Source organism: Schistocerca cancellata, chromosome 3 (assembly GCF_023864275.1).
Source record: "Schistocerca cancellata isolate TAMUIC-IGC-003103 chromosome 3, iqSchCanc2.1, whole genome shotgun sequence".
NCBI lineage: Eukaryota > Metazoa > Arthropoda > Insecta > Orthoptera > Acrididae > Schistocerca > Schistocerca cancellata.
Window position 1 is genome coordinate 481,622,255 of NC_064628.1, and position 27,625 is coordinate 481,649,879.

The 27,625-nt window shown below is 41.9% G+C and overlaps 1 protein-coding gene across 1 annotated transcript in view; it reads left to right on the forward strand.

The window, feature by feature from the left end:
* Nucleotides 1-223: 223 nt before the first annotated feature.
* Nucleotides 224-27,625, forward strand: part of LOC126175251 (juvenile hormone esterase-like) — an 80,207-nt gene continuing 52,805 nt past the window's right edge. Inside the window, exons 1-4 of the mRNA XM_049921892.1 lie at nucleotides 224-328; nucleotides 17,480-17,614; nucleotides 19,827-20,103; nucleotides 25,058-25,243. Coding sequence (XP_049777849.1) covers nucleotides 266-328; nucleotides 17,480-17,614; nucleotides 19,827-20,103; nucleotides 25,058-25,243 — 661 coding nt within the window. The 5' untranslated portion in view covers nucleotides 224-265. The remainder of the gene's footprint in view (nucleotides 329-17,479; nucleotides 17,615-19,826; nucleotides 20,104-25,057; nucleotides 25,244-27,625) is intronic.

The following is a 27,625-nucleotide window of genomic DNA, read 5'->3' on the forward strand; positions in this document are numbered from 1 at the left end:
CCTGACCTACACAAGAAACGTTAATGATTAGCAGACGAGTTTAGTCACATTGACCGTAGTTCACTAAAGGCTGCTCTACACAACTGTGTTATTGCTAACAGCAGTGTCTGCTGTATCAGCTGAGTACACAGCAGCAACATGTGTGCACCGGTGACATTCTGCCTGTTGCAGCTGAATCCATACGACACAGTTGCCAGACAGCCTTATAGGTCAGCAATCCTGCAGATCAACAGGTTTGTTGTTACTCGACCGGAGCTGCATCACAATGATGCTCTGTAATATCTGCCATGTACTTCTTTTGCTTCTTGGACTAACGATCAACCTTAAGGTAAAGCTTAGAAAGATATATTCCTGTCGTTCTCATTAGAACGAAACTCGTGGCAATTTTTTACACATTCCTCCTAAGTCTATATTTAGATCTACGTCTTCACATGGAGCTACAGCTACATATACACATTAACATATATGATGTCTTGTGCTAGAAGTGGAGGTGTTTATTGTGTACCACTGTCATTTTCCACAATTCTAACAAAATTTGCGGATGGCGCACACAAAGATTCTCCGATGGAATCTGTCTGCGTCTGTATTTCTCATATTTTATCGTTTTAGTCGTTAAGCAAGCTGTGTGTGAGTGGAACTAGCACGTTTTTTCAGTCTTCTTAGGGCGTACACTCTTGGAATTTTAAAAACAAAAGGCATTCACTCATTATGAAAGGTTTCAGTAACTCAGTGCAGCCATCTTAGGAATCACAATAAACATCCGCAAAAACTGATAGACATGTAATGGAATGTAAACAAAGATATAGCAAAAAGGAAGCAATCATACAAAACGTCGAGCAATTAACGACGTTGTTGCAATGAGGCCAGGCATTGTACTAAAGTGATCTATCACTATCACGATAATATACACCGAAATATGGAACTAGCGTTCGCTTACAATCAAAGAACATCCAAAGGTGTAAACATTAAAAAAAAATTCCTTTCTCCAATAGAAACGTCTAAATGCAAGCGAATGTGTATATAAAGAATTGTATAACTGAAATGTAATCATCCACAAAAGTTAAAATCAGTAATAAGAGAAGTATATTGCAATTGGCTACGCACCGGAGAGCTGATGAAGTGTTGAATAGATCCATTTTTTTGAAGGTGAGCAAGTGCAAGCGCAGCGGCAGCTGAGGCGTTAGTCAAGGAATACTGTAAACTCCCGGAGCGTGTAGCACAACGCATGTGTGTGGGTGGCTGCCTAATGTTGTTCCGCAGTGGAATTCTCACGCCAATAAATGATTACACTGACCCTACCATTGAAAGCCTACGCCTAGGGTTTTTCATGAAACTAAGTATTGGGTTATGGTTTTACTTCAGTTTAACGCATCAGACCAAGCATTCTCATCGGCTACTAGAATGAATCACAACTGTATACTATAACTTGTTTATTCTTAAAAAGCATACAGAATGCAAAAATTGAACGAATAAGAAATACACAGTATCGAATTATATACTACTTGTAATTTCGAGATTGGTGGAACATGTTTGACTTTGGCCACATCCCTCTGATATTAGATGCACACAATGATGGTTGACACCGACTAGCAGTGATCAACAGAAGACATATACCCCAACTGGCACTTTTAGAAAAAAGCTCAGTGGACAAGCAGATGGAAGTCAAAACGCACGTACTGTGACTGTTTCCCTGTCCACTGAACTGGAGTGCGCATATCACCTGTTGAAATACGGATAGCAGTTGTACTTCACGGATGATCCACTAATTGGGACGTTGGCCGCTGTGCAGGTGAGGTGGTGGTTTTTGGTGGATTTGGGGGAGGGGAACATAAGCGAGGTCATCGGTCTCATCGTATTAGGGAAGGATGGGGAAGGAAGTCGGCCGTGCCCTTTCAAAGGAACCATCGCGGCATTTACCTGAAACGATATAGGGAAATCACGGAAAACCTAAATCCGGATGGCCGGACTCTGGTTTGAACCGTCGCACAGTGGGTCAGAATCTCAAAAAGCTGGTCAAAATATAAGTAGTTGTTCAATTTGTACCAAACTTAGCATGTAAGGGTTTACGGAGTTTCTGATTAAGAATATGATATCAAAAAGTGAAAAAAAACAAAATGGCGGACCCAAGATGGCAGGCTCTATGTACACTACTATAATTTTTTACGTATAAAAGTAATTTTTAGGGAATTATCGAGGTTACTGATGATGACAGAGTTCAAAAAATTTAAAAATGGTGGATCCAAGATGGCGGTCAAAATCAATGTCTTTTTATTTATATATATTTATATATTTTTATTCATATAAAAGTCAGTATTTAGGGGTTATTGCAGTTAATGCTTAAAAAATAAACCAAAAAAGTGGAAAACTCGAAGAAAGGACCAAATATAGCTTACAAGATGGTGTAAAACATTACAAAAAATTATTTCATTTTAATTACAATTATTTATTTTGTAAATTTTTCATAACTTAATTTACAAGTTTTCATTTTCTTATTCTTTTTCATCTTCTGCTTCAACTGAATCGTCATTATCCTCAAACACTGTTTCCTCATTATCTGCATCTGCATCTGAATCTTCATAGTCTTCCGCCACAGGAACTAAAAGGGCAACGGCTTTTGGCGACAAACTCTTCAGTTTCTTCGGCGAAGATTTGCGTAAGGAAGAAACGTAGGGGTCTGTCGTTGCCAACAATCTCCTGAACACGTCTTCCATAGTCTTAACTCATGAAAACTTTCGAGAAATACTCAGACGATATTGCTTTATCAACTTATTGGTTGATTCCTGAGCATCCTCCGATAGTTGACCGATGGGTAAAACGGCCGAAGAAATAATGTCTGGACCGTGAATCAACAATATATGGACTGCTGTTGGCATGTTGTACCAGGGGTATTCTTTCACGTAGTGCCTGGCAGTTGCTAAGGCGTATGCTCGAAACTTTTCAACGTAGATCTGACGTCCGCTCGAAATCGTCTGCAAATTTATATGGAAACGGTGGATTAGTTCTTCGGAAACTCCAGTTATCTGCGCTGATGTTGGAGTGTTTAAAAAAAAAAAAAAAAAACGTCGAGCGGTGTTTCCGTCATTCGTACTGCCAAACCCTTGTTTCGGCATGTCAATTACAATTCCAAACTGCTCTTTGAAAGCTTTTTGAATGTTGGCTTTCAGCATTGCTTTTTCCTCTTTATCTTCTGCTTTACGTGCCTGCCACTTTTTTGTTTTAATTTGGTATGCCAAATGAATACAACATTCAAAACATCGAATCCAGGCGTGAACAGTTGATAGTCGGTACTGCAGATAACTTGTTTTTTCAAAACATTGTCAATGTTATTAAATTGGGCAGACGTAGCCTTGCAGAGATAGCACCGTTGCGCAGATTTCGTGTTGGTGATAGCATTGCACAGTTGACCATCTACCATGGTCATGCTTAAATTGTATTTAATGGAAATGTATTTCCCATGAATAACTGTTTCGAATGACTGGAGTTGTTCGATCTGTTTGTCGTAATACGCTTTCTCATTTAAAGATGTTTGCTCTGTTTCCTTTGTAAATTCTAACTTCAGTGGTCTGCAAAAGAGGGTTTAAGACTGCTTCGGATTAATCCATAAGATCTTTTCTTCTTTAGTTTCTTCATTTACACCTGCAAGTTTCAGTGGAACAAGCGAAGTGAAAAATCAAGTTGCATCTGAAATACTCGAATCTGAAAACTTCATTTTATACATGCTTTGCCCGGAGGTTCCGTCAAAGCCCCACTTACAAATAAGGGCCATATTAGACATTTCCGAATCAGTCATATGTAAAATATCGTCTCGTTTCAGCAGTAGAACACGTTGAACAGTGTGGTCTAACAAAGCTTGCAACCGTACCTCAGCTTTTGATTCGGTAAAAGTGAGGGTTACGTCTGGAGGGCAGCAAGCTTTTTTTGGTACCAAAACAGCTGAATACGGTGGATATAGTGTGTTTAAGCCTTTTCCTTTAGCCCCATTTCTCAAATGCTGGTAAGATTCTTTTGACAATTTCAAGTCGAAAAGGAGTGCTAGACCTTCATTTGCATCATATGAGGATGGCGATGATGTTGAAAATCGCAAGCCTGCCTTGTATTTTTCCACCTTGGATGGACTTGAGAGTGTGACGTCTTTCACAATCTTCGCAACATCTGGGTGCCCCGAAGATCGAAGACTCATCTGTGCGGCGAATGATAATTCGACAGGACTGAACTTCGTACGAATCTCCTCAGTTCTCCTTCTTTTAGACCTATCAGATAATGTTTCAAATTCTGTGGCAGGTCGGCCTGTTGATTTAGTCACACTTGCAGGTTTCGAATCAATCGGAATATATACTGTTGTATTTAACCAGGTTTCGTTTTTCTTGAAAAAATATCCTTGTCGCCGAGTTGCTTCCTTATACTTGCTTCTTAACTTTGTTAACAAAATCGAAATGGTAGGCCTCATATCATAGGGAATTTTAATTGTATGTCTTCTGTCAACGTCCTTTCCAAATGTTCTATGACCCCTTCCAAATCATTTGACAAATACTCTTTTGTTATTAGAAAAATATCATCATCATCATCATCATCGTCATCATTTAAGACTGATTATGCCTTTCAGCGTTCAGTCTGGAGCATAGCCCCCCTTATACAGTTCCTCCATGATCCCCTATTCAGTGCTAACATTGGTGCCTCTTCGGATGTTAAACCTATTACTTCAAAATCATTCTTAACCGAATCCAGGTACCTTCTCCTCGGTCTGCCCCGACTCCTCCTACCCTCTACTGCTGAATCCATGAGTCTCTTGGGTAACCTTGCTTCTCCCATGCGTGTAACATGACCCCACCATCTAAGACTGTTCGCCCTGACTGCTACATCTATATAGTTCATTCCCAGTTTTTCTTTGATTTTCTCATTGTGGACACCCTCCTGCCATTGTTCCCATCTACTAGTACCTGCAATCATCCTAGCTACTTTCATATCCATGACCTCAACCTTGTTGATAAGGTAACCGGAATCCACCCAGCTTTCGCTCCCATACAACAAAGTTGGTCGAAAGATTGAACGGTGCACAGATAACTTAGTCTTGGTACTGACTTCCTTCTTGCAGAAGAGAGTAGCTCGTAGCTGAGCGCTCACTGCATTAGCTTTGCTACACCTCGCTTCCAGTTCTTTCACTATGTTGCCATCCTGTGAGAATATGCATCCTAAGTACTTGAAACCGTCCACCTGTTCTAACTTTGTTCCTCCTATTTGGCACTCAATCCGTTTATATTTCTTTCCCACTGACATTACTTTCGTTTTGGAGATGCTAATCTTCATACCATAGTCCTTACATTTCTGATCTAGCTCTGAAATATTACTTTGCAAACTTTAAATCGAATCTGCCATCACAACTAAGTCATCCGCATATGCAAGACTGCTTATTTTGTGTTCACATATCTTAATCTCACCCAGCCAGTCTATTGTTTTCAACATATGATCCATAAATAACATGAACAACAGTGGAGACAGGTTGCAGCCTTGTCTTACCCCTGAAACTACTCTGAACCATGAACTCAATTTACTGTCAACTCTAACTGCTGCCTGACTAGCCATGTAAAGACCTTTAATTGCTTGCAAAAGTTTGCCTCCTATTCCATAATCTTGTAGAACAGACAATAACTTCCTCCTAGGAACCTGGTCATATGCCTTTTCTAGATCTATAAAGCATAGATACAATTCCCTGTTCCACTCATAACACTTCTCCATTATTTGCCGTAAGCTAAAGATCTGGTCCTGACAACCTCTAAGAGGCCTAAACCCACACTGATTTTCATCCAATTGGTCCTCAACTAATACTCGCACTTTCCTTTCAACAATGCCTGAGAAGATTTACCCACAATGCTGATTAAAGAGATACCTCTGTAGTTGTTACAATCTTTTCTGTTTCCATGTTTAAAGATTGGTGTGATTACTGCTTTTGTCCAGTCTGATGGAACCTGTCCCAACTCCCAGGCCATTTCAATTATCCTGTGTAGCCATTTAAGACCTGACATTCCACTGTATTTGATGAGTTCTGACTTAATTTCATCCACCCCAGCCGCTTTATTGCACTGCAATCTATTGACCATTTTTTCCACTTCCTCAAATGTGATCCTATTTCCATCATCATTCGTATCCCATTCTACCTCGAAATCTGAAACATTAGTGATCGCATTTTCACCTACATTGTGCAACTCTTCAAAATACTCCCTCCACCTGCCCAAGGCATCCGCAGGATTCACCAGCAGTTTTCCTGACCTGTCCAAAATACTTGTCATTTCCTTCTTACCTCCCTTTCGAATACTGCTAATTACACTCCAGAATGGTTTCCCAGCAGCTTGACCCATAGTCTCCAACCTGTTTCCAAAGTCTTCCCACGATTTCTTCTTGGATGCTGCAATTATCTGTTTGGCTTTGTTTCTTTCTTCAACATAACTTTCTCTGTCTACCTGGGTTCTGGTATGTAGCCATTTTTGATACGCCTTCTTTTTCCTTTTACAGGCTGCCTTGACTGTATCATTCCACCAAGTTGTTTGCTTCATCCTACTTTTACACACTACTGTTCCAAGACATTCTTTAGCCACTTCTAGTACTGTGTCCCTGTACCTTGTCCATTCCTTTTCCAATGACTGTAATTGACTACATTCAACTAACTGGTACCTTTCTGAGATCGCTGTTATGTACTTGTGCCTGATTTCCTTATCCTGAAGTTTCTCCACTCTTATCCTCCTACATTTGGACCTGATCTCCTGCACTTTCGGCCTCACAATCCCAATTTCACTGCAGATTAAATAATGATCAGTGTCATCAAAGAATCCCCTGAATACACGTGTGTCCCTCACAGCCTTCCTGATTTCCTGATCTGTTATTATATAGTCAATGACAGATCTGGTTCCCCTGCCTTCCCAAGTATACCGGTGAATGTTCTTATGTTTAAAAAAGGAGTTTGTGATTACTAAGCCCTTACTGGCACAGAAATCCAAGAGTTGTTTCCCGTTCCTGTTGACCTCCATATCCTCTCCAAATTTACCCATAACCTTTTCATACCCTTCTGTTCGATTTCCAATCCTGGCATTAAAATCACCCATGAGCAGAACACTGTCCTTGTCCTTTACTCTAACAACTACATCACTGAGTGCCTCATAAAAACTATCCATCTTATCTTGATCTGTCCCTTCACAATGCTAATATACTGACACAATCCTAATTTTCTTGCTAGACACTGTCAAATCTATCCACATCAGTCGCTCGTTTACATATCTTATTGCAACTACGCTGGGTTCCATTTCTTTCCTGATGTAAAACCCTACATCCCATTGTGCTATTCCTGCTTTGACTCCTGACAGGTAGACCTTGTATTCTCCCACTTCCTCTTCTTTCTCACCCCTTACCCGAATGTCACTAACAGCTAAAACGTCCAGCCCCATCTTACTTGCAGCCTCTGCCAGCTCTACCTTCTTCCCAGAGTAGCCCCCCTTGATATTAATAGCTCCCCATCTCATTACCATTTGTTTGCCAAGTCGTATCTTAGTTTGGTTTGTCAGGTAGAGGTGGGACTCCGTCACCTCCAAAGGTCCGAGACATTTTGCTCTGATTGTTGCCAGCATCATATTTAAAGTACCAGGGAAGCAGGTTGCTAGCCTTACTTGCCCCGAGTCCCATTGGGTTTTACCCCTAACGGCTGAGGGACTAACCGGTGGATTTGGTAGTCTTTGCCGTATGAGCAAAAAGGTGACCACGACTCAGAATATGTCCGAGATGCCCAGCCTTATTCCAAAGTAACTGGTATCCCGACTGTCGGGATCACTTACTTGGCCACTCATACGTTGCCCATGGTTCATGAACTAGGACATGACTACAGGAACCCACACCATTCCTCGAAAATCCGATTCTGGAATACGCTGGATCAGATGAAACTGAAATTAAAAAAACAATCTGTGTTACACTCTTCGTCATTTTTCTAATTATTTTATTCTTTACAATGCTTCTACGTGTCGATTGTAATTTAAATTGTACAAATAAAACTCATAAATAATTGATTCTACTGTCATTTTTGAAGATGTCTGAACAATGACATTTTGCAAGTGTCGCTTAAAACGTGGCTCAAAGCCAGAGTCGCAACTAGTCGCAGGATTTGAAGCTTAATTTACAAAGGTAATAACATATACTTGCGTACACAGCGGAAAAGAAAGCGGAATGTCGTGGAATTCGTAACTTATCTGTATTTTTTAAGCGCATTTTACGATTTTGTTATTCATTTCCCTGTAGTATGTTAATTGAAATGTAAACGTGCATAATTGATGATTTAATAGTGATATAAGTGTTTTTTCACTAGTACATACCTCATGGAATACATTCCAAATCGAAAGTATTGGTTTGACTTGGACAAAACATAAATAACTTCCTTCAACAACACGACTGTTTTTGTAGCCTGGCCAGCTGCGCGCACGCTAACAATGAACTGCCGCATTTGACCTGAGATATTACTGAACAAATGAACATCTGGTCGTTCGCACAGCCGGCATTCAGTTGTCCCAGCATTGCTGCTGCCAACCTGATAGTCCAAAATCCCCATCTTTAAACTTTTTTTTTCCTTTTTGGCCACGTTTCCAAGATTCTGGCCCACTGTGCGTCGTCCCCCGAATGCAGGTCCAGGGTGCTAACCAGTGTGCCACCTCGCTTGGTGTGTCCAGATGATGCACGCTCGTACTTGCAATTCTCTTTCTACTGAGTGGACGCAGTATACCGTCCACAAATTCCTATGGCTAAAACTACCTCAGTACAAGAGAGAAAACGAGTCAAGATTTCTGTTCGCTCACTATCTAGGAACAGAAATTCGACTCACGTATTCTCCACTCAAGTAACCTCCCTTAAAGATGCACTTCAATGTGTGTCATACTCCACAGAGAGTTAAATAATGGTCACTCAAGCAAACAGAATTACATTTCTTTCTCAGTGAAGCGACTAACGCGTTCCCCGTATCGAAAGCAGCTCTTCTTAAAATCTCACCGCCAGCTCCTGCGGTATGGCTGTCGCCAGCGAAGTCCCTTCTAGCGATCTTCAGAGGCGAGTGCTCTCGATCCCTGCAGGCAGGGAAGTCTTCTTTTTCTCCCGGCATTTGCCGCTCCCAGATGGACACACGGCACCTACGTTTGTGCTCCAGGTGACGATCCCGGCGGCCATTGCAAAACATTACCTCCCACCACATGGGTCACCAATCTGGCAGCCAATCACCTGAAGCTCATACTCCTTTCGGAAGAATTACTGGAAGGCTCCATTTCCCTACCTTAACGCGCCTCTGATTGGAGATGTGCTCCTGCACTGCCGTGAGAAGTTTTCGAGGTCCGCTCGTGAGCGTTGTTTCTGACCCCGCACATTCCTTCGTACTAAAAGGATGTCCTTTCGCATTCTTGCGACCTCGACGCTCATTCTCCAGGTTTTTTCGCGTCGTCAGAGATCATCTCCCGCCCGCTCTGTCCGGTCTACGGTGGATCTGCTGCCTCTAGCATCATAAACCACTGCCGGCATGCATTCTTCTCGTTCAGGGCACTAAATGTCCGCAGCGGTGGCAGCCGCGCAGCCTGAGGCGCTTTGACACGGTTCGCGCGGCTTCTCCCGTCGGAGGTTCGAGTCCTACATCGGGCATGGGTGTGCGTAAGTGCGTAAGTTAGTTTAAATTAAGTAGTGCGCAAGCCTAGGGACCGATGACCTCAGCAGTATTTTTTAAATAAATGTCCTCACCTGCAGAATACGATAAGATGCTTCCCAGCTCCTCGTTGCGTGACAGCGGCTTCTGAGGACGCGAGGCCACATGATCCTCTCTATTAGTGTTCAGTCTTAATTAACTTCCAGACATGCAGTATTGCAGAAATTGTTAGTATGTGGTGTTAGCCAGTAACAGCCAATGAAACGATTACTCTGATTTTGACTCATAAATATAAAATAATGTAAATATAAACCTATAAGAATGTTAAATGTACGGTGACAAAATCTTGCCACCTTACAGTAAAATTTCTGTAGATTCAAATAAACTAGAAAATACAGTGAAAATTACTCTGCGTCAGTGATGTAGTTTTTCCACCGGTACTTTGACGCAACAACTTTCTGTCAGTATGTCTTGCATCTAATTATTTTATATAAGGTCACGAGGTTTCATGGGTATCTTGCTGTGTCGTACATGTTTTTTTCCATTACAAGATATTCCTATTACCAGTTGACCTCGTATTTCCTTTAAGATTAATTGCTATACTGCCCTCCAAAAACTACTTTATCAAAGTTGCAAATGTGAGTTTAAAACAGAATTTGGATATTTGACTAGGCGGACAGTAACATCTGTCATCGACATTTGAAATGCAGAAATTAACTCGAATAGGCAGCCTTTCGGAGGCACGAAATAGGATTAAAAGAAGCAATTAACACTGTTCTCATGTACGACAGCGATCGTTAAATGATGCGCTAGACTGTAACTTAGGCGAGTTGCATTCAGATGGCGAGAATAATTTTGAGTGTAACAATGAAGTTTGTAGCGTGAAGGGGTTAATGTCCAATTTATGCTTCTATTTCCTAATTCATCTTCGCAGCATTCTGTACAGTGGTTTAGCAAACCGGCGTCGAAGTCACTATTGTGGTTAATGGGACAATGCGTATGTTACCAATTTCTGATTCAAATTGTACTTGTCGCTAGGATTGGCCTCGAATCGCTTTTCAGCTTGTCTGTTGAATGACATTAGGAACTTAACAACATAAAAACCTACGTTGGTCAAATGCAACGTAGAAACAGCTTCTCATAAATTCTGTGGTAAGAACAAATAATTCGTTACTAGATACTTAAGTCTCAAGCAGGAATGTAAAATGTCGTGCAAGAACTGAAGTGAGATGCACTTCGCTTGTTGCTTTGGTTGTGACGGATGTGGTGCTGAGGGAAGTTCTTTTCATCACCAACTGGTCGTACAAACATCGCTGCCACCATTAAGTTACTCTAAAGCAGCAGTTCGCAACCTGGTGGTAATTTCCCCTTTAGATGCAAAATTAAATTTTCTAAAGGGTAAAAATAAAAGAGATGGATTGTGTTTCGGTTACGAAATTAAGTTGTTTTTATAAGATCATAACTATGATCATTATTTTAGAAGGCTGTAACACTGATTATATGTATTACCAATAATTACTATTCTTAAATATTAACATTAATGCGTGACACGTGTGAAACGAATGTATGAACATTATCTTTTTCATATGGTCCATTGTCAGGTACCCCTCTAGAACATAGGTCGTCAAAGTTTTCTGCGCAAGAGCCAATACTGACATTGTGGTGCGGCACCTAGGGATGCACATATATTGATAATCTAAAGAAGTCAGATGTTATGAGCTTCCAGTAGACTAGCTATAGTAGTATCACGGTATGTTGGCTGCCCACCGCCAAGTACTGATCGTTAAAAGTCGGCACCATTCGGAACACTTCATGTTGACTGTTCTCGTTTTAGATTGCTGCCACCACCAAGCAAAACCCAAAGTTCTGACACAGTAATTACTTGGAGAAGTATTACCGAGTTGTCTGTATGAGCGGATGGTTAACCGATCAATAACAGTAATTATATTTAAATGCATTATGCAATATGAGACACCAGTGATTAGTACACTGGATTCGCATTCCGGAGGACGACAGTTCAAATCCCCGCCTGGCCATTCTTATGTACTGTACGTTTTCCTTGAGTTCCCTGAATCGCTTAAGGCAAATGCAGGGATGGTTCCGTTGAAAGGGAACGGCCGACATCCTTCCCCATTCTTCCTCAATCTGAACTTCTTCACCAACCTCGATTTCTAAGGGACGTTAAACACTAACCTTCCTTCTTTTAACATAAGGCACGATCATTACTGTTTACTAAATGTTTTGAATGTCATTTTTCTTCTACTCATTGCATCGTATTACAACAGACTTACTATAATTTCATATTCCCTGCTGTTTGATGAATGTCTTTTTTTTTCCTTTATTGTATTTCGATTCCCCCCCGAAGGGGGCGGGCTGGCAAGCAGCTTATTACGCTGCTGTGCGGCCTACAGACTTTTATGATGAATGTCTCTACAGGGTATTCATTTTAACTGAAGACTCTGACATATCTCGGAAATTACACATCGGATCAAAAAAGTTATAATTCCAATTTGTTTGTCTCGGAGGGGCATCCAACGATACCACATGCATGGGTGGCGTGGCCAACTTTGAAATTTTGAATGGGAACCATAGTTTTTTTTATTGCAGAATACGACTGTATGGAAAAATCTACATATGTTTTGTTTGAAGCGTTTTCTTCGTTTCACTACAGACGGCGCTGTACTCAGAGGAATAGAAAGGAATATACAATCGTAATTTACGACATGCTGTTTAATGGAGCTCGAATATCCAATGACACGTGGGATCCCACATCGGTGCTTTGAGGGTAGGACAGGCCAGTATTTCGTAATTTCTAATTGGAAACCCCATTCGTACTCCATTTGTATTCCTCCGAGACGTATCGAACAGGGGACTACACGACGCGCGACCGTGGCCGTGTAGCGAAATACGACGTGTCGTAACAGGCAGTACATTGCTACCGGAGCTCACGTATCGTGCAGACGTAGAACAGATGGCGGCTCTAAACGTTACAATATTTGTGCAGTGTTTATTGCCTAGACACTTAGCTATCACTTGGAGAACAGACGTGTCCGCCGCTCGTGGTCTCGCGGTAGCGTTCTCGCTTCCCGAGCACGGGGTCCCGGGTTCGATTCCCGGCGGGGTCAGGGATTTTCACCTGCCTCGAGATGACTGGGTGTTTGTGTTGTCCTCATCATTTCATCATCATCCAGGAAAGTGGCGAAATTGGACTGAGCAAAGGTTGGGAAATTGTACGGGCGCTGATAACCACGCAGTTGAGCGCCCCACAAACCAAACATCATCATCATCATAGAGAACAGACGTGCAAGCGGACAATGAATGTTGCAACCACAGAAGGAAAAATAGAGATGATCCTGATTTACAGATAATGTAGGAGAAATGTTGCCTTATATGCCGAGCACTTTTCAGAGAAAGCTCGCTCTCGTTTGTTCTTTTACAAACAGAGTACTGACCAGCAGAAGGAAACGAAGCAAACACATTACAGAGGAAGCTAATGAAACAGCTGTACTAGCGGCAGTACTCCACAACCCACGGACAAGCGTCCGGCAATTATACCGCGTGTCTGGTATGCCCGTAGGTAGTATTGTCACAATATTGCGTCATCATACGTATCATCCATACCACGTGTCACTGCCTCAAGAACTTCTAGGCGCCGATTTTCGTTAATGGGTAGTATTTTGTGAAATCGCACGTCAATAACTGCAAACGACTCTCACATTCTTTGCTGAGGTATTCTTTTCCGGTGAGTTTGCATTCACAAGAAATGGTAGCGTTTACCAGCGTAATATGCACTAGTGGAGTGTAGACAATCCCCACTCGTTACGCGAAGTTGACCGTCAGCGTCCTTGGTCGGTTAACTTATGGTGTGGTATTGTGCGAAACAAACTCATTGATTCGTGTTTTATAGACAAATATCGAACGTTTTTGGAACCAGTGCTACTACAGGATGTTGCTCTGGACGTTCGAGAACTGTAGTATATATATAACCTACTAATGTGTGTATTGTTGAATAGAATGTGAATGTGGGGTTTTATTATTTAATTTAATTTAATTTATATTTTATTTGATTTTGGTTTCACTGCAAAGATATGCGAAGGCACGGATCGTTCTTAGATTTCACTGACATAAAAATGTAGCTTGGGGTCCTGTATAACTATTGAAATTACTTAGACGAAATCATGCTCGAAAACAGTTAATCATTATAGGCTACATACACACAAAATCACTGGATATCCCCCTCCGAGACAAACAAATTGGAATTGTAACATTTTTTTGATCCAATGTGTAGTTTTCGAGAGTGGCCGCGGTGCTCATCCCTCTGCCCGTAGTGTAAGCGGCAAAGTTCACTTAGCTCGCGGCCGAATTTACCAACATCAATTAAAATTAAGCCACCTTAAAATATTAGTGTCTCTGTAAGTACTTTTGTTTGTTAGTAGCAGGAAAGCTACAGTCTTAAGTAGTTCTTAACGTTAGTTAATATTTTTGGATTCGGCTGTTAGTTGCTAGATGCATATTATCATAAAATATGACTGAAAAACGCGGGCAGGATGAATACTTGAATAGGGCCGCACGCGGCCGGCGGGTCGCAGTGTGACGACCATTGCTCTAAAAGAATAGGTATTGTGAAGGAAAATGATTGACATTCAGTCCTCCGAAAGCTAATTTTTCGTAATCAGGATACTCCCAGCAATGACGCAGGAGTACAATAAAGAAGTTCAGTACGAGTCATTAAAATATCAGTTTCCATTGTGAGCGTGTGGGTACTATTCTGTCATTCTGCGCAACGGATTAATCTGAGATGTACCCTTTACCCTGTGGCTCCTGCAAGATGCAATTTCCACCCCTCACACTACTACAGAAGTCAGACAGACGCTCCTAACGTTCTAAAGAGAAATGCCTGAAAAACTTTCAGCAAGAAATATCTTCTGGGGTCGTCCGCTGTAAGGAAATGACACAAAAATTCACAAAATTTCTTACGTAACCAGTGGGATACTTGAGTACTGGAGTAGTGCTAGTTAGTGTAAGAATAACATGAAACTAACGAACATTATTATTTATTTTGCAAAAATTCTGAGAAATCACAATGGCACTTTTAGTTATGAACTTGACAAGTTATTTTCGGGTTCTTTTTGGAATGTGAAGCTACCTCTTAGGGATAGGATTCGCTAATGAAATTTCTATACAAAGTTTAAGATTGTTATTGACTTGGCAGAATGGCTGAGAGCCGAGCTTACTCAACTTGAATAATTATTCTTTAGAATGTAGCTAGGTACGGTCGAGGTTGTCGCCTGTGAAATGCAGTGAAGTGTACTGTTGTGGAGGAAATATGGGGCTCGCAAGTGCTGTAGCGCACAATACCGTAAGCTGCGATGACTGCTGTCTGCGCCGCTTGCTGCTGACAAATAAGATAACTCTCGTTCTATCTGGATTGACCTTCGCCAATCAAACTCTCCCTACGCCTTGTTGAAGTCAAGAACTCCTATTCGCCCCTAGTCTAACTATTGGCGTGGTACACTGGTCAGATAACCAGTCCACAGCGATGCCACTCAAAAATTCTCTCGCAGGCGTTTAACTATAACTCTGTCCGTTCACACCGCACAATAACAGTGAACAACGCTTAATTGCAAGGACTCAATATAGAGTCGCGCCCCGATTCGCTCTCGACAGAGGTGCTCTCCCAGTGAAGTTCGCGCTCAGTGTAGTTCGCGCTCCGATTCGCTCTCGACAGAGGTGCTCTCCCAGTGAAGTACTGAGGAGAGACTCGTTCCTTGCTCTTTGAGTACACGTACGAGCGCATACGCTCTCGTTACGTGTTCTCGCTCCAAGAGCGACAACAGAACGGCCCCTCTCCACGCTAGACGTGAAGGGGTATATCTTTCGGTCTCTTCCATTACTCCTTCAGCTCAAGGCGTCAGAAATATTGTCTGCCAATCAGCATTGCTCTTCTAAAACGGGAGAATGACGTTTCGTTTAAGGCGACCAATCCGGAAATCTGTAGCATCGGCGTTTGGCGTTTGCTGTCTCCCTGTGAAAATCTCTGAAACTGCGTGATATATTTGTAAAGAATGTGTAGGCTGTGCGCTCCCACACACTGTAGCGGAATTTGCTTTAAAGCCGAACACGGGGTCATCTTTTCACTCAGGCAAATGCTGTCTGCTCTACGAGCGGTCACCGGCCGACGTAGATAGGTTGGGACCGGCCTCCTGGCGTGTGGTTGCTCTCCCGAACTAAAAGCTCCTGTGACCGTCGTGTCTGGGATGTATTTGTGTATGCCAGCCTTGAGTATTTCAAGCTCGGTGCGCATTGGCGATTTACTAGTTATTTGCACATCGTATTTCGCTATATGCGTGTCATCTGGCGAGTAAACAAATGGTTCAAATGGCTCTGAGCACTATGGGACTTAACATCTGAGGTCATCAATCCCCTATACTTAGAACTACTTAAACCTAACTAACCTAAGGACATCCCACACATCCATGCCCGAGGCAGGATTCGAACCTGCGACAGTAGCAGCAGCGCGGTTCCGGACAGAAGCGCCTAGAACCGCTCGGCCACACCGGCCGGCGAGAGTAAACAGAGAGAACCGCAAACTACCACCTAGCCTTAAAACCTTAATGTGCTATCTGCTACGCGAGTTACTTTATTGAAAGCCGAAACGTAAACAAAGGCTTTACATATTATTAGTAATACATAAAAGATATTTCAGCCTAATTAGTATTCTTCTTACAGAGAGTAAGAAAAATGGTGTGCTTACATAATGCGAGACATAAGAAAAGGACGAAGAGCACGATACGTTTCGTGCCTGGATTATTTAGAAAAATGAAAAACGAAATTACTGAAACGATGACATACATTAGTAGTAGTATAGGGTACGATTTGATCTCTACCTCTGAAGTAGAGCATTAACGAGTGACACGATGTAGTGGAACGTACAGCTTGTGAAACGAATGTATGAACGTTATCTTCCTCACATGGGCCACTCACTACACACACACTTTGCGCCATGTATCTATGACAGTGAAATTGAAATATACACGTCACATATGCTTAAATATCTAACGAAAATGCTGTCTTTTAGTTGCACGTAATTCCCAAATTGGATCAGAAATTGCTTCATTATTCATTTTGCGTCAGATAAATGAACTAATTGGCAATACAATACAACAGTAACTATGTAATGGCTACTATACTGCTGTAGGCCCTACACTGTAGTATTATTATTAGTGGCTGTGGTCGGTGACAAAGCATTGCCAACCAAACGTCTTTGAATTCCTGTCATTTTCTACATAATGAGTGGTTTACATATAATAAGTGTAGTGCACTCATTTTAGCTTGGTTGATACTAAATGAAGGTGCAGGATATGCGTGAAAGAAGTGTCGCTAGGGAGAGGAATGCTGCAGAGGAAGCATGCTTTTTTACAAGTTTCTAATCTTAATATGGATAGTTAGCTTTCTTACCTGAGAAGGAATTGTAGATAGCGCACACGATGCACAGAGAATTGTTTCATCATTCTGTAACAAAAGATTGTTAGAAATAAGCAGCCAATCATCTCATTGAATCACTAGTTTGTAGTTTAACAAATACCTGTACCAAGTAATATCATTTACCTTTCGTTATTTTAAAAATAAAAGAGTGCGAAGAAAATTCTTTTTCATTCTAAATTTCAGTTAGGCGATAATGTTGATGATGGTGGTACGCGGTGGTGTTGGGAGAGGGTGGTGGGGGTGGGGGGCCAGGAAGGGAGACACAAGCTAATATCTGATAAGTCGGAACCACTGTTCTAAACTGGTAATTTTAATTCAGTTTATGCTACTTTCTTTCTGCAGGCCGAGGACGTGCTGGTGACGGTCCAGCAAGGAAGCCTGCTGGGAAGTACGGCCACGAGCGTCTACAACACGTCCTACACGGCCTTTCTGGGAATCCCGTACGCCGAGCCTCCCGTCGGAGAGCTGCGCTTCCAGGTGAGTTCTGTACTGACAGTCGCATCCCAGCTTGTAACCGGGGCTGCTTATTCTGAAAGATCTCTCTGTTTAGCGAACTGCATTCGTGTGCTTGAGGATGTCACACTGGTCATTCAGGAGGAGAATGGGTCTAATCCCTGTTAGACTGGCCAAGATTTAGTTTTACATGCTTTCCATACTTTAGGTGAATGACGCGTTGTTTCTTCCATCGATGCCACATCCTTTTCTATCCTTCTCAAGTTGCTTCAATCTGTCATTGCATCAATGATGCATAATGTTAACTCCTTCCGTTTCATACTGACTTCATGAGATGTTAGAAATTTTGCTGCCTAAAACGTGTATGATAAACGGTTAAGTAAAGTTCACAGACAGGAATACCGCCGCGACAGTTGGAAGAAGAATGGATTTCAAGTGTACATAGACAAAGTAGTTGCTAAATATCGGAAAATTAGTACCCATCTTATTAGGCAAGCCACTGTTCGTCAGAAGCCTTGTTAAAAAAGTAACGACAGGGGAGTAAAAACTCTTTAGCAAGGCCTTCTTGCTAGAGTTACGGTGAAGACGGGTGCGTTCTACGAGGCGAATTTAACGAGGAGACCGATAATATGGCTCCCAGAGCGCAAACAGAAGCCTTCTTTGACGGAGATAGTATACTGAGAAGCTTCACACTGGACGAAACAGCGGTTCCTCCAGAAGTCACAGCTGGCAGAAGTCAAGAGGAATAGTAGTCCAATTGAGACTGGTAAGCCTCCTGTGAATTATGTGTTGTTGGGACGACTTTAACGGATCCAGTACTGCCTTACGTGAAATAACGAGAAACTATTACGTTATATTTCCGTACTGTATGCGGGTCTGTGCTAAAAATGTGTTTATGGCTTCATCCCAACTAAAATATTCCAAGGGAATGGCTCAGAAGGAACAGCGGGACAAAATTCAGATGAAAAGAGAATGTTAATTAAGGTGATGACGAGAAATATTACAACGCTAAAGTAGTGTGAGCAACTTCTAGTACTAAATAAGATAATGGTAGGAGTGGGAACAATAATGGAGTGAGAAATTACGAATAAAATATTATCTGCAGCAAGTGGATGGGACCCGTACCGATTATGACGTATTAGGGGTATAGAATGTATACAAATAAGTAGGACACCATGAGTGGAACCAGGTTTTGGTGCAAAGGATAGCGTCACGGAAATGAAGAGAACCTGTTTGACAAATGCTCGAAGATAGCTACCAATTTACGCGTGAAAGCCTACATACAAATGTTCAGAAACCAGTATTAAGAGAAGAATCCTGAAATCAATCTCCCACTGTGTCAGGAACCACTAGACATGTAACAGTTTCTGTTCCAGTTCTCTATACGCGACTGTAACAAGAAGAAACCCAAGCATGTGGTATGTGCTTAGTACCCTATGCTACTTGGTTTGCAGAATACGTATAGACTCTATAAATGTAGCGAATAAATAAAGAGTAATTTGTGGAAGAATGGAAAGTAAAGTTACTGTAGATTCGAAAAGGACGATCTCGATATTCGGGACTGCACTGACGTTAATATTAGTCGCCATTAGGAAAAATGAATACGTAGATTTGAGGAATGCGTTTGGTCATATGTAGTGGAACGGAATGTTTCCTAGTCTTTGACGATATAGAGTAAGCTACAGGAATAAAAATATGATTCATTTCCTTCACGCGTAGATGACTCAGGTCGCCCGCATAGACGGAAGAGGTGAAAATCTGTGTAAATGTAAGGTAAGATGGTCCATTGTCATTGAGCTATCTAAGTCGCTTATTGGAGAGGCCAGTTTAAGAAGTGAAAGTTATCTTAATGTAGGAATTGTTTGTCACGAATATAAATGTACCACAGCACACATCTTCTAATGCAATGGAGCAACATGTTATACTAGCAGCTATATACCATTTCGACAACTGACTCGAATTGCTGGAAGGTGAAGCCGCAAGTCGATTGCAAATAAAGTAAACAGTACACACAGTTGAGTGGCAAATTATCATGAAACTGGACTTTGTTCTCCATAATAAATATTCGCAGCTGAAGACCCCAATATGTAGCTTCATGAAAGCAACGGTGTAACGCCCTGCACATTGATCCTCCTAGATGGTTTGCTATTTTCAAATGACGATTTGCTCAAACTTTTGATGCACTGAAAGAAGTAGGACCGACAATGTTCAGATAATTCTGATGATCTCTTGACAGGATCCGCAGCCAGCTGGTAGCTGGGAGGGCGTGCGCAACGCCACCTCGTACGGCAGCGACTGCGTGCAGAGCTCGGGTGACGGCTCCGAGGACTGCCTCTACCTGAACGTGTTCGTGCCGGGCGTACCAGAGGAGGGTGCAGGGCTGCCCGTGCTCTTCTGGGTGCACGGCGGAGGGTTCGTCGTTGGAAGTGGCTCAGACCAAGAGCATGGGCCCGACTTCCTTGTCTCCTACGGTGTCATACTCGTCACCATCAACTACCGCCTGGGGCCACTCGGTATGGTTCTTAAGACATGCGTATATTTCGGTGTGTGCTTGATAACATTTATCTCCCTGCACGAACTGCACTCAACCTTTAGCTTCTATTATTTACGTGTCATATTGCAAAATCCATTGTTCTGCAGGCCTACACTACCCGATCAGAAGTATCTGGACATTGCTATTTAATGCGTATTTCATCACAACATGTCACCTGCCAGTACAAAAGTTGGCGGGAAGTTACGTGATGTCAGTAGAGAATGGATGTGTCAAAAGAGCTCAGCGACTTCGAACGTGAACTAGTCATTAGATGTCATCTGAGTAACAAATCCCTCAGGTACATTTTAACCATTCTAAAGTTTCCCAAAACATTTTATCCATTCTAAAGTTTCCCTAGTTGACTGCTGGTGAAACGACTGTGAAGTGGAAACGCGAAGGAACTACCACAGCTAAACCAACGCTAGACAGACCTCATGTATAGACCGTCGGGAACTTAGGAGGGTAGTCGTAAAAAATTGCGTGGCATCATCGGAAGAAAGTACTCACGAGATCAAGAAGTGCTATTAGCACAATGACTGTGTTTAGGGGGATAAAAAAAGTGGGTTACAATGGTCGAGCAACACATCATAAGCTAAACATTTCTGTAGTCAATGCTAAGCGATGCTTGACGTGGTGTAAAGGGTGACGCTACTGGATCGTGGATAACTGGCAACGAGTGATTTAGAGTGGTGAATCATGGTATACCTGTGAGAATCCGATGGGTGGGTTTGGTTTTGACGAATGTCTGGAGAACGTTACCTGCCATCAGATGCAGTGGCAACAGTGAAGTGCAGAAGAGGTGGTGTTGTGGTGTGGGGGAAGGATAGGAAAATTCGGAGACAAAGATTGTAACAGTCTGAAAATGACCCTATTATAAAGCAACATCTTTGAGACAATAGTTGGTGGACACTAACATTCCTGAGATGGCGTGGCCTTCCTTGTGTCTAGATCTGAGCCCAATGGAACACCTTTGGGATGGGTTAGAATGTGGACATCACTGCCTTCTCTGCTTTCGTTTCTTGGGGGAAAATGTGCTGCAATTCTTCCACAGACATTTAAGACCCTCCTTGAAAGTCTCTCCAGCAGAGCTAAAGTCTTCATAAAGGCGGAGGGTCGACACACCCCATATTTATGTCCACTGACAGGGTGTCCCGATATCTTCGCTCTCATGGTGCATGTAAGTTTTCACAAATGTCATACTCACTCTAACGGCAGCTGTGGCCGAGCGGTTCTAGGCACTTCAGTCAGGAAAAGCGCTACTGCTACGATCGCAGGTTCGAATCCTGCCTCGGGCATGGATGTGTGTGATGTCCTTAGGTTTGTTAGGTTTAAGTAGTTCTAAGTCTAGGGGACTGATGACCTTAGATATTAAGTCCCATAGTGCTTAGAGCTATTTGCACCATACTCACTCTGAACCATCAGAGTCGAATTTACTGAACTTATTTTATTGGTAATTTGTGGTGAACGTATTGAGCAGGTGTTTCTGTAAGAAGCGATATGAAATGAAACAAACACTTAAAATCAGAAAGAGGGAAGGTGAATGAATAGCTTAATGTTGTTAGAAGGGCTTTGTGAAAGTTAATCTGCAAAGAAAATCGCATACAAGTGTTGCCAATGATAGAGCATCGTTCCATAATTTGGTATTCTTATCATGTAGACATGACAAAATATATCGAAAAAATTCGGGGGCGCGTTGATGAGATTGGAACAGATTGATATACCCCACGTCATAATGTAGCAGACATGCAAAGGGAACTTAAATGGGAATCTTAGGAAGTAAGGCGACTCGCCAAATTTAAAAAATTCTGTATTCGAGGAAGACTGTGCAATCATTTTGCTGCCACCATAGCGTATCCCGCGTAGAGAACATGAGAGTAAGATAAAGAGACTAAGCAGAACGTGTGCAAGAGAACTTCTGCGAAGTGTGGAAGACAGCAGGACGATACTGGCGAAAGTAGAACAGTAAGAGTGGATCCTGAGCCGTTACTGCGACGTGGCCACATCGCCAATCCCATAACGTAGATATAACGCCAATTCATGTGGGAGACACTCGAGCACGTTTCCAATAGTCCTGACCTTTCGCCATGCGGTTATTACGCCTTCGGTCTCTTAAAAACGTCCTTGAAGGGTCGACGATTCCCGTCGAACGAGGATGCGCACCAGGCAGTTACAGACTTTTTCACGGAGCAGAACACGGTGTCCTACGAAACAGTTATCTTCTACCTAGTGAATCGGTGGGATGATCACCTAAAAGCTCATGCATTTTGCCTGATTTACGTACCTATTCGGGATTGTAAAGCCTTCGAAGGAAACTTTTTGATCGCCCCTTATATAATGGCTCTAAGCACTATGGGTTTAACTTCTGAGGTCATCAGTCCCCTAGAACTTAGAACTACTTTAACCTAACTAACCTAAGGACATCACACACACCCATGCCCGAGGCACGATTCGAACCAGCGACCGTAGCGGTCGCGTGGTTCCAGACTGTAGCGCCTAGAACCGCTCGGCTACCCAGGCCGGCGCCCCTTATATAAATCCCAGAGTAATTAAGAGCCGACATTACCTGCATACTACAAAAAATACTGTAGAATTTTAAGGAATGCTATTAGAATGTCCAGAAGTATGCAAGACCTGACAGAAATAAATGGTGTAGATTATAAGGTTAAAATTACATGGGTTATTGTCAAACGGGAGACACAAAGACAGAACAGCCAGTCAGTGTGCAAGATACCATATCAATTAAACTAAATGACAATGTTGTGACAGATAATTCACATGTTGCGATAACTTTTAACGCTCACTATCTAAATTTAGAAAAAAAAAGATTATATAGTTCAGTTGAATAAGCAAGAGAATGTATTACAGATCTCATTTTAGAAAACGTGAAGCAACTAGAAATAGCACGAACATCCTTCACTGAAATCAACAGACTATAAAAATTCTATAAAAAAAAGAGAAAAGCTCGTGTGGTGTTAATGGAATTTCAGGCAGAATTCTGAAAAATTGTTCCAGTTTAATGAGTAACGTCCTTAGAGATATAGTAATGCATAACTAACACAGGGAGTTTTTCCAGACAGGTTAAAATATGGAGATCGGTGATAAAACAGTCTTGAACGGTTCTTGTCCATTTTCCTTATTGACATCTTTTTTCAGAGTATTCAAAAAAGTAATGACATATAAGGAGGAAAAATGTACTTAGCATACCGCAGTTTGGAATCCAGAACAGTTGCTCGACTGAGACTGTTGTTTATATATATTCACTCATCAAATAGTATAAGCCTTAAATAATAAATATCGCCAGGTGGTATGTTTTGTATCTTTCCAATGCATTCGATTGTGCTGATCATGTTACACCGTTTGAAAAACGCAAGTTTTATGGAATTTACACTTTTACACAGCTGTTTTGACTCATACTTAATAAACAGAATGCAAAAAGTTGCACTGAATCATTCAGACAATGCTGGAACGGTGGAAACTTTAGTGACTGGGGAGAAATCACATTGGGAGTACCACAGGGTTCAATTTTGGGTCCATTCGTATTCCTTATACAAGTCAATGACCTACTTAACATTCAGCAAGTAGAAGTGAGACTTTTTGTAGACGATACTATTGTTATAAAAATGTCATCAGACAGAAAGTAACAGATGAGGTAGCACATGAGCAACTGTAGGTAAATAGGGTAGAATGCTCCAAATTTTTGGGTATACAAATTGATGATAACTTGAACTGGAAGTAGCGTATTACAGAGCTTCCCAAAAAATTAAGTTCAGATACTTTTGCTCGTCGTATGGGAAGAAACGAGTTAACATCCTGACATATTTTATATATTTACACTCAATAATGTGTTATGGAATACTTTTCTGGGGTAAATCATCACTTAGAAAGAGAGCATTGATTGCACAAAAGTGAGTTGTAGGATTAATATGTAGTGTTCACCCACAACGTCATGTTGGTACCTATTCAAGTAGCTGGGCATTTTAATTGCGCCGTCACAATAGAATATATTCGCTGATGAAATTCTTCGTAAATAACCCATCATAATTGGAGTAGAACAGTGATGTTCATACCTGTGACACAAGAGGAGAAAATGACCTTTGCTACCCATTATTAAAGTTCTCAGTGGCTCAGAAAGTATTTCAATAGGCGGCAACAAAAATCTTTAATCACTTGCTGAATAACATAAAAGTCTGACATGCAGCAAAGTAAGTTTAAAATCATATTTAAATAATTTCTCCTGGCCGCCTCCATCTTTTCCACTGATAAATTTCTGCTTAAAAATCGGTAGCCAGAGAAAAACATTGTTTTTAAGTATAGTTGCTTGAGTACGAAAAAAAATTTTAGTGTTCTCATTGTGCTTATTAGTGTTAACACTAATCATGTACACACACACCGTAAAATGACTCGTTCCACATTATTTCGATGAAAGAGTCATTCATTGACCTATGGGACATGTAACTAACCATTCAAATTATGTTTTCGTGGTGCACCACATGTATGCATCTTTCTGTTAACGTAGACCTACATGCGTAACATTCGAAATAACTTGGCGGCACCATATACCTGCAATGAGGAGTAAATCTCTTGTTATGCGACACTAGTTTAAACTTTCCCTTGTTTCCCTAAATAACTTCACCAAATGTCAGAAATAGTATCTTTAAAACAACAGAAATCGATTTTTTTCAGAAACGCTGTCCAATTGCACCAGCGCTCCACCTCTAATTTTGTTGACATCGATGGGACCATACTCATTATCTCCTTTCTTTCTCTATCTGTCAGCGCTACCTGTTATGTTTCATTTAGAAAATGGCTTACTATGAAGGTGTATGGATGGAAGAAAGTAAGCTACACTCTTGGAATAGCACTTTTTACGCTGCTATACAGCCTCTGTCAATGGAATGTGGACACACGAGTAACAGTGCCAAATTTCACTGCAGGCTTCCTGAGCACCGGAGATGAGGTCGTTCCCGGCAACGCAGGTGTCAAGGATCAGCACCTGGCGCTGACCTGGGTGAAGCAGAACATCGCCAGCTTCGGTGGCGACCCAGACCTCGTCACCCTGCAGGGGCAGAGTGCGGGAGGCATGGCCGTGTCATTGCACCTCATCTCTCCGCTTTCCTCAGGTTGGTTCGTAATGTCATTCAAGAGACATTCATATTGATCAGGTGGCTACCGTAAATGAAACAAGGCTGTTACCAATGAGCCGACCGTTGTGGCCGTGCGGTTAAAGGCGCTTCAGTCTGGAACTGCGTGACCGCTACGGTCGCAGGTTCGAATCCTACCTCGGGCATGGATGTGTGTGATGTCCTTAGGTTAGTTAGGTTTAATTAGTTCTAAGTTCTAGGCGACTGATGACCTCAGAAGTTAAGTCGCATAGTGCTCAGAGCCATTTGAACCATTTTTTTGTTGCCAATGAATTGCTTACTTCCCGAGCCTACCTTTCAGTCGCGAAGAACATACGAGAAACAGTATTTCAAGTGTCAAAATATACGGAGTGAATAAGCTAAGCTGTTCAGCTCAAATATTTTCTGAACCGTGTAAGATATCATAATTCCGTCTTCGCCCAAATGAGATGTGAAAATGTTCTCGCTGAGTGATGTATAGTATGTAAAGCATGCGATATGGGTATCAACTTAGCTTTTTCAAATGGTAGTTACTAATGCTGCCGGTATATAGCTATAAAAGAGACAAATTAAACGGCGTTTCAGCGCTTCACTTTTCAAAATCCGATTAACAGTTTCGGGAAATTGTAATATTTAGAATTTAGGATTTACCTATTTTGAACATGAAAATGATTGCTATCGTACGCCGAATTTCGAATTGTTATTACTTACACAGGGTGGTGAGAAACAGTCTGAAAAGTTTTTAAGTGTGTTGCAGGATAGATTATGATGAGAAATAAATGTTAAGAAAAAACTCGACACGTTGTGCCTTTTCCAAGGTAACTGACATTGAAGCCAATCAGGCTTTTGCTTGCACAAATTCAAGCGACCCTCCAGAGACGGTGTACCAGAAATTGGTTTTCGTTTGGTTTTCTAAAACCTAACAAAAGAGCGATATAAAAATTTGGGCAGGGGACAGGATCGAACCCGAGTCAAAGCTGCGCAGTCTCATGTGCTACCATCTACGCTATGAGAACAATTGACAGTAATTTTACTCTTACCCAGGGGGCCGCTTGAATCTACGCGCGTAATGGTCTGATTGGCTAACTACAATATTAATTAATTCGGAAGTGGTGCAATGCGTCGAATTTTGTTCTTAACACTTGTTTCTCAGCACAACTTACCATGCAACATTCTCACAAGCTTTTTATACTGTTTCTGGCTATCCTGTGAATAGAACTGTCCAACCAGTTTGGTACGACGCTGCAACTTCACGCAGCTGAGGGAGTCTACTTAAAAAAGCAGAACAGGGAGGAAAGTTTTATTTAAAACTGATACTAACCACACTTAATTACATGTGGTTCGACCGACACAGCACCTAAAAGTCAAAGGACGTGGCATCTAAGGATGATTCAGCAGTTAACTAAGGTAATAGCTCTGATCTTTTTCTGCCAGCGCCTTGAAAGGAAGGTGCACGTATGGATTTGTAACAAGGGGAATAGAGGGATAAAGACTATTAAATATTAATGTCGAATGATGAGTTTAATGTGAAGATACACAATAAACTCCCTTCGAATAGGCCTTGGAAGGCCCAACGGCACCGACCGGCCGCCGTGTCGTCCCCAGCCCACAGGCGTCACTGGATGCGGATATGGAGGGGCATGTGGGCAGCACACCGCTCTCCTGGCCGTATGTCAGTTTACGAGACCGGAGCCGCTAGTTCTCAATCAAGTAGCTCCTCAGTTTGCCTCACAAGGGCTGTGTGTACCCTGCTTGCCAACAGCGCTCGGCGGACCGGAGGGTCACGCATCCTACTGCTAGTCCAGCTTGACAGCGCTTAACTTCGGTGGTCTGACGGGAACCGGTGTTACCACTGCGGCAAGGCCGTTGGCGAAGATACACACTGAGACTGCAAAATTACACCAGCAATAGCTACAAAAAGGAAATAAAAAAAGAATTTGTTCGTAAACAGTTCCTCAGAACTCTATTTAAGTCATCAATAGTTTGAAAACGCGGCGCGTACTGCAATACACGTTATTTGTAGGAGGAAGTTCCAGCACAGAAAGCTGTTGCCCTGAAGACAATTGGGACGTCTCAGTCGACGGGAAGCGGCCAGGGATTCTTCAAAAGCCACTATCAGCACAAATGTCAGACTTGAGAAGCTTTTGCAAAAACAAAAGTGCTATGGTGGACGTCAGTGCTGCAATAAACGAATGTTTTATAATATGACTAAGTTTTCAGATTGTAGCTCATAAAATACAACTTTCGAAATACGACTGTGCTTTGTTATTGCAACCATGGTTCACATTCCTTACCTCTTGATAGTGAAGGCATATCTTCACAGTGATGGTGCACTTTCCATAATAAATGCATATTGTTTGACAAAACTGGAATTAGTAATCC